Source organism: Cyprinus carpio, chromosome A20 (genome assembly GCF_018340385.1).
Source record: "Cyprinus carpio isolate SPL01 chromosome A20, ASM1834038v1, whole genome shotgun sequence".
Classification (NCBI taxonomy): Eukaryota; Metazoa; Chordata; class Actinopteri; order Cypriniformes; family Cyprinidae; genus Cyprinus; species Cyprinus carpio.
This window is the reverse complement of record NC_056591.1, coordinates 20,996,908-21,004,621: the sequence shown is the minus strand read 5'-3', so window position 1 is coordinate 21,004,621 and position 7,714 is coordinate 20,996,908. Positions and strand designations below refer to the sequence as shown.

The 7,714-nt window shown below is 35.3% G+C and overlaps 1 protein-coding gene across 1 annotated transcript; it reads left to right on the top strand.

Annotated features, from left to right (window-relative positions):
* Nucleotides 1-2,964: 2,964 nt before the first annotated feature.
* Nucleotides 2,965-7,152, top strand: LOC109084545 (hes-related family bHLH transcription factor with YRPW motif 2). The gene is made up of 5 exons (XM_042778098.1): nt 2,965-3,253; nt 4,235-4,313; nt 4,411-4,494; nt 4,654-4,735; nt 5,692-7,152. Exons 1-5 carry the CDS (start codon nt 3,171-3,173, stop codon nt 6,357-6,359), a joined length of 996 nt encoding a protein of 331 aa, XP_042634032.1. The 5' UTR covers nt 2,965-3,170; the 3' UTR covers nt 6,360-7,152.
* Nucleotides 7,153-7,714: the final 562 nt, after the last annotated feature.

Here is a 7,714-nt window from a genome sequence, read left to right as displayed (position 1 = left end):
CCGTCAGCAGTCTTGGCGGAGGCCATATTCCGGTTTTTGTTTTGTAGTCCTGCCCAGGACTGATATCACTGGCACTTGTTTTCTATCATCCAAAGATGAAACGCAAAAACAAACAGAATAGGAGTGCAAACTGCTTTTCAAAATATTTAATATTTATATTATTATTATATACTTCTCGTCAAAAGTTTGGAATAATGAAGATTTTTTTAGATTTTTCAAAGAAATCTTCAAGGATGTATTTATTGGATCAAAAATACTGTACAGTTGTAAAATATTTTAATTTAAAACAACTTTTTCTATTTGAATATATTTTAAAATGAAATTTCACATTTCTGTGATGGTAAAGCTGAATATTCAGGTGCCATTTCTCCAGTCTTGAGTGTTACATGATCCTTCAGAAATCATTTTAATATGCTTAAAGTTATAATAAATTGTAATATTTCACAATATTACTGTTTTTACTGTATTTTGATCAAGTAAATGCAGCCTTTCTGCACATAAAAGACTTCTTTCAAAAACAATAAAAAATCTTAATTATTCCAAACATTTGACTGGTAGTGTATTAATTTCAAATATACCATGCATTTTTCTATGTTTGTGCTTATTTAAGTAATTTTTGTAATTGTGACTTTGACTTTTGATTTTGTAATTTTTACTATTTTTTGTTTTTGTTTTAAGGGTGATACTGTAACATGTCCAGGGTCTACAGATAAAAACGTAAAAACATTGATGTCAGCAGGCTAAGGTTGCATCAGAAGACATTTTTGTACAGTAGATGTGTCGAACAGTAACCAACATTTATTTTGAAATTTTTCGTGTATTTTTCATATGCAATAAATAGAGCAAAATAAAACCTTTAGGACATTGTGTTTGTCTGCTCTCCCGTCAATATTTTCCCTGTGCTGTCTTAATTTATCCTAAAAAGAACTTTGAAAATTCTTGAGTGGGCCTATCCATCAACAGGGGAAAACGAGGGAAAGTCCAGGTCTGTGAAGCCGGACAGACTGCTTTAATTAGCCCTTAAATACTTTATGTCACACCTGGGAGAGCTGCAGCCTGCCCTGGGCTATGAGAGGCTGTTGACAGCTTGATTGGAGCTATCTGTGATGCAGACTGGATCTGGTGCAGGGTGTTAAAGGAAAGGGGTGATGCAACTTGAAAATGTCAAAATATATTTTGCCTTTGTTCTGAATAGTACTGTATATCTATCTATCGATCTATATATATATATATGTATGTGTGTGTGTGGTTCTTATAAATTCTTGGTTAGAAATATATATACATAATTCTTAAATAATTCTATTAAAAACTAATTTATATTATAATTATAAGTATCTATTGTTTATAAATATTTGATTCTAAGTTATTTTTAGTTTAATTTTATTATACAAATGTATACATTTATGTTTTTTATGGTATTTATTTTGGTTGTTCTCAAAAAATTATTGTTTATGGCATGAAAACATCTTTCTATTGATAAATGCAAAAACATTTACTTATTTATGAGTATATATAATAATTCTTAGAGTGAATAAATGAATGAATTTTTGCTGTGATGTTGCAGTAATGGTATAATAATTACTATTACATTCATAGATTAATTTAACAACAAAATAATGTTCATTTTGACATGGGCTACAGAAATGAACATGTGAAAGGTCATATGCTGCCCAATTCCACAATGCCAGCTTGATGTTTCTAAGGTTTTATATCATGTTAGTTAAATCGGGCATAAAACAAACAAACAATGTGAAGAAAAGGGTTAGGAGCTGCGGCAGCAGTGGTGGGGGTAACCTCCCAGTGGCAGCGGCCCTGCCGGCCCTCCCTGTGTTCCTGGCCGTCTCTCACATGGTGATTGAGTTTCAGCGCAGGGCTCAGAGCTGTGGGAACGAGTCATCACACTTGTGGCCTGCCTGGGAGACTGTGCTACTCTCCACCAGCGGGAAGGCACATGACAAGGGGGGGTTTTGTGAGCCCAAACAATGTGCCGTCTTCACTGTTTAACCCAGGAAATTCACTACAGCTGGAGCCTCCAAACAGATGAGAAGCCCATGTGTGAAAATATGTCTGTCAGTGTGTATGCAGATACTCCCTAACAACTTTGAATACTTCTATAATCTTGATATAATCAGTGTTTATTGAAGTATTTTAAAGGACTTTCAGCATATCCACTATATGTGTATGAAGCAAATGCTTATTTTCCCATTAATTATAGGCCAATGAAAACTTATTTTATAATATTTTATAATTATATTATATTATAATTAGTTTTTACTTATTTTTTTTTTTTTAATTAGATGCAGCCTACTATATTTAAAACCTAATTATATATTACCTAAAATAATATATTAACCTAAAGTAAAATGAAGGTAGCAATGAACTACACGATGACGAACAGAAATCACGTGAGGTAAAAGCAACTGAGCTAGATCGGTGTCTGTATGATAAATCGAATAAAACCATCTTTCGTTACTTTTAACGAAATAATAATAATAATAATAATAATATATATATAATATATATATATATATATATATATATATATATATATATATATATATATATATATATATATATATATATATATATATATACATATACATATATATATATACTATATTATATATATATATAACATAAATATATATATAAATATATGAAGGGTATAGCCATAAATCGAGCGATTTGAAGGGTTAGCCTATGAGCGATTAGGCATGCGCGAGATGAACTTCAAAAACTACTGACAGAAATGTCTTCCTTAAAATCATGAAATAATTCGCACAGTGCATAAACCTGATAACATTTTGGAAAGCCACTCTGCATCCTCATCTTGTCCTCGCCAGAAACCCTTTACCTAGATTGCCTGCCTATCTGCACACTGTCCAAGTTCTGTCAGGCTCTGAAACACCGTCGTCTTTCTTGTGTAAAGTGTTTCTCACGCTTCAGGGGCCCTCGGGTGCAGAACGCGAGTGCTGAAGCTGGGCAGAGTCAATTATCAAGGGAATGAAGTTTGAGACCTCCACTCGGTGGCTTGGGGCGTGTTTTGTTTTTTTCGGTGGGTGTTCCCAAAGCAGGACGTGGGCGTGAATGTGAGACTGAGGCTCCAGCGGTTCGTGGGAAACAGGCTCAGAGGGTTTGGTGACTGTACCTGTGCACACTCGTACTGCATCATGAAGCGGCCTTGTGAGGACAGCACGTCCGACAGCGACATGGACGAAACTATTGATGTGGGCAGCGAGAATAACTACTCTGGGTAAGCATGCATGGGAACCACAGCTTGTTTGTTGTTCTGTTACTGAGGATTCACTTTTTGATGTTATCTTAAGATCGTATGCTCCTTTTAGCGCGCGTGCACACACACACACACACACACACACACACACACACATATATATACACACCTAAGTATATATATATATATGTGTGTGTGTGTGTGTGTGTGTGTGTGTGTATGTATATATATATGTGTGTGTGTGTGTGTGTGTTACTATATTATTTATAAACATTTTACAAACATTTGAGTTATTTTAATTTATAAAGTATAATTAATAATTCAGTTTTGGTTTTGATACTTAGAAATTATAAAAGCTTTGGTAATATTTCATTAAACATTATTATGTAATGCTCAACACGTTAGAAATGTCACTGATTCGTGTATCATAGAAATTTCAACTGAATAGTTTTTCATATGACTTTACATAAAATAATATATTTAACCTAAATAAAGTTAGTTATATATTCACTGTCTTGGAACCCTTAAAATATTATGCTTAATGTTGTAGTAATTAATTCAAGTGATATTATTATTTAATATGACTATGTCAAACTGACTACCAACAATCAATTTTATGAGTTTATTTGCAATTTGTAATCGCATGTTACCATTTTTTACAATACTGCTTACGTTACTAAACATTATTGTAAAATGTTACAGACATTTCTAACTATTTGAGTGTAGGATACAGCTATTAATGATCTTTTAAGCATTGTATTAAGTAATTTTGTTTCTCAATAACTTAACCGTGAATGTTATAATGAAGTGTTAATAATTATCACTGTCAAGCATTTTATGTAACCTAAAATATGTTTCATGTGGTAACATCTAATTTAACTGGTTTTATTTGTAAGAAATCAAAAATATAATTTAATATGAATGAATTTAAAAAAAATGGTAACATCTATAGACTCTTTATACAGTGCACTGATAAGTTTTCATCCCCTTTTCCCCCCAAAGTCAAAGCAACGGTTCATTTATAAGATGTGGCTCACCTACCACAACATCTCAAGTCATGGCCAGAAAGAAGCGGAGAGGGGTAATTCCTTACTTTTAATATTTGTTAAACTTTTTTTTTTTTTAAATCTTCAAAACACTGATACATTACACTCCATTAATCATTTTATATATTGCAGATAATTGAGAAAAGACGAAGGGACCGAATAAATAATAGTTTATCAGAGTTGCGTCGTCTGGTGCCAACAGCATTTGAGAAGCAGGTAAGTTCACATTTCTGCTTCATTCCTTGCATGCTTTATATATGCATTATGAAAGTATTAGTTCTAATAATAATTATAATAAATTAAAACTAAGTGGAAGAGGATGTTGTCAAAGCTGTCATATTAAAAACCCTTCACATATCCCATTGCTTCTCCCAAGGATCTGCCAAGTTAGAGAAGGCGGAAATATTGCAGATGACAGTGGATCACTTGAAGATGCTCCAGGCCACAGGAGGAAAAGGTAGTCTGCTTGTTATTGGTTCCTGTTTTGCATGCCATCTAACACTGTAGTGAAATTTGAGTACGGAGTTCCCTTTTTGACCAGATTAAAGTAGAAATCAATGTTAATGGTAGGATTGAACTCGTGGGAAAGTGCCGGCAGCACAAAAGAAGCACTTGACCCTGGGATTGTGTTTGCTTTCATAAATCCATGGGAGGGGATTGGGGCCACATTCACAGGCTGCACTGTTGGGGGTTTGTTAGGGCTCTCCAATGAGTGTTAAAACCGAAGCACTGGGGAGACAAAACAAACATACAAACAGGTCATGTCACAATCCCGGTCTGCTTAGGTTTAGCCTCTCAAACACAGTGGGGTTGCATTTGACTCGTCATGATTAAAGCTTCAAGTCAAGTAAAATCACCTTTATTTATTTAGTTCTTGAATTGTTTCAAAGCAGCTTCACAGTAATAAGTAGGAAAATAACAGAATCAGTGATTTAAACTTGATAAATTCAACTTCCGATGAAAAGCAGCCCTACAGAGACAATAGTGTCATTATTCAGCTCGTCAGTTCAGTGTTAATTAAATTCAGTTCAATAACTGTGAAGTTCATCAATTATGAAACGAGTTCAATTCAGCTATAAAGCAGCTCTACACAAGACAATAGTGTCTTTATCCGGCTTGAGTCAGTTCAGTGTGGATTCAGTTTAATTCAATTACAGTGAAAAGTTGATCAGTTATGAAATGAGTTCAATTCAGCTATAATCAGCTCTGCAGAAGACAATAGTGTTGTTATTCAGCTCAACTCAGTTCAGTGTTGATTTATTTCAGTATAATAACAGTGTCACAGTTTCAATATTCATAAATTATGAAACAAAGTCGATTCCGCTTTAAAGCAGCTCTAGTGTCATCATTCAACTCAATTAAGTTCAAGTTTTGGGATTCACGTTTTAATTGTTCTCTCTCTTGCTCTCTCAGGATATTTTGATGCTCATTCTCTGGCCATGGACTTCATGAGTATTGGCTTTCGGGAGTGTCTAACTGAAGTGGCGAGGTATTTGAGCTCCGTTGAAGGTCTGGACTCCAGCAATCCCCTTCGCATCCGCTTGGTTTCTCACCTCAGCAGCTGCGCCTCGCAGAGGGAAGCGGCTGCTATGACCACATCAATGACCCATCACCAGCAGGCCCTCCACCCGCATCACTGGGCCGCAGCTTTGCATCCCATCCCAGCAGCGTTCCTGCAACAAAGCGGACTTCCATCCTCAGAGAGTTCCTCTAGCAGGCTGTCTGAGGTTCCTCAGAGGGGCGCAGCCCTTTTGACCTCCTCCTTCACCCACAGTGACTCTGCACTCAGAGCGCCCTCTACAGGCAGCGTCGCTCCTTGCGTTCCGCCACTGTCCACTTCGCTGCTTTCAATATCAGCGACCGTTCATGCGGCGGCTGCTGCTGCCGCGGCACAAACCTTCCCTCTAACATTTCCCGGAGGATTCCCGCTCTTCAGCCCCAGCGTAACTGCATCTTCGGTGGCTTCTTCCTCCATAAGCCCTTCCGTTTCCACATCCACCACATCCCAACAGAGCAGCGGAAGCAGTGGAAGCAGCAGTAAACCATACCGACCGTGGGGGACTGAAGTGGGAGCGTTTTAAGTCTTGGATTTGCTCTTGTTGCATCTGGATGTCTTCCACACTTTGTACATAAAGGAAGGAAAACAGCTATTGTGCCTGCTTTGGTCAGCACTTTGGGTTTTTTTTCTCTACGCTTGTGCACATATGCAACATGAAACATAAGCCAACTTTCTAGGAGGGAAAGAAAGACAGGCTTTACAACTCAAGCTGCTTGGAAACCCATAAGGATGAAGAGCGATTTTCATTTTGAAGAAAAAAATCAGTTACTGTTTTAACTTCATGTAAAGGGCTGTGACAGTGCCTGCATAAACACTGCTTAAATGCTGCATTTGAGATGTATGCTTTGATATTTCTCGTTAGAAAAAGCATATATGATTTTCACAAACACACACAAACCAGTAGCTTTAGAGTAAAGCAGAACAGCTTATTCAAAGACAAGCCAAAGGTTTTGCAGATAATCACTAAATTGAGGTGTGAATCAATTTTGTAATCTATGATTTAACAATCCAGTTTGTAAATCTGTATATGTGTAAGATTGTAACTAGAGTTTATATAGAAATTAGATGATGAGTTGGTATGATGCACTTCAATCACTACTGTTCTTTGGGGGGAGACAGGATCTTCTCCACTTTAAACAATAGGCCTACTGAATTAAAAATAATAATGATATTCACTAATACTCATATGTGAGATTTTCTACTACTGTAACTTTGTTACCTTTTTAATAACCCCACCACGCTCTGTAAGCTGTAACCTTTTTCTATGCAAAAAAGAAAAAAACAGATGTCCTTGAAGAAACTGAGTTTTTTTTACGATGTTTTGTAAGCTGTGTCCTTGAAGAAACTTAGTTTTTTTTGCTTTCACCACAACAGATCCTGGAATCTTATGAAAGTATTTGTTTGTTTTGAGTTCTTAAAATTGTATGGTGGAAAAAAATATTTGTGTTCTTTTATGTGTTTTCCTTATAATGCAAAAGAAGCCAATGAAGTGAAACAAACAACTGCAATTATAAGTGCCACTTCAACAGTTATAAATCTGTCGACAAACTTTAAAGTAAGCTACAAACATTTATTGAATAAAACCACACACACAATAACATACAAACATTACGTCATAACCAGCAATTTTAAATGTTCATGTTTGTTTATAAAATCTCTCAATGCCAAATTAGATACTGCAATTATTTCAATTATCAGTGTCAAAATTTTAGGTAACCTAAAATATGTTAAGTGGTAACATCTAAATTAACTGGTTTTGTTAGTTAAAAATATTAAAATTAAATTGAATAGAACTGAATCAAAAAAAAAAATATATTTTTTTTTTTAAGTTAACAACTACAATAACCGTCAATTTACATAATCACCATCAATTTTAAA

Bases quoted from the DNA above. Each gene is read 5' to 3' on its own strand.
- LOC109084545 (XM_042778098.1), top strand. From the start codon at position 3,171: ATGAAGCGGCCTTGTGAGGACAGCACGTCCGACAGCGACATGGACGAA. The intron at 4,495-4,653 runs GTAAGTTCACAT...TGCTTCTCCCAA, and splicing joins CAACAGCATTTGAGAAGCAG to GGATCTGCCAAGTTAGAGAA. The intron at 4,736-5,691 runs GTAGTCTGCTTG...TTGCTCTCTCAG, and splicing joins CCAGGCCACAGGAGGAAAAG to GATATTTTGATGCTCATTCT.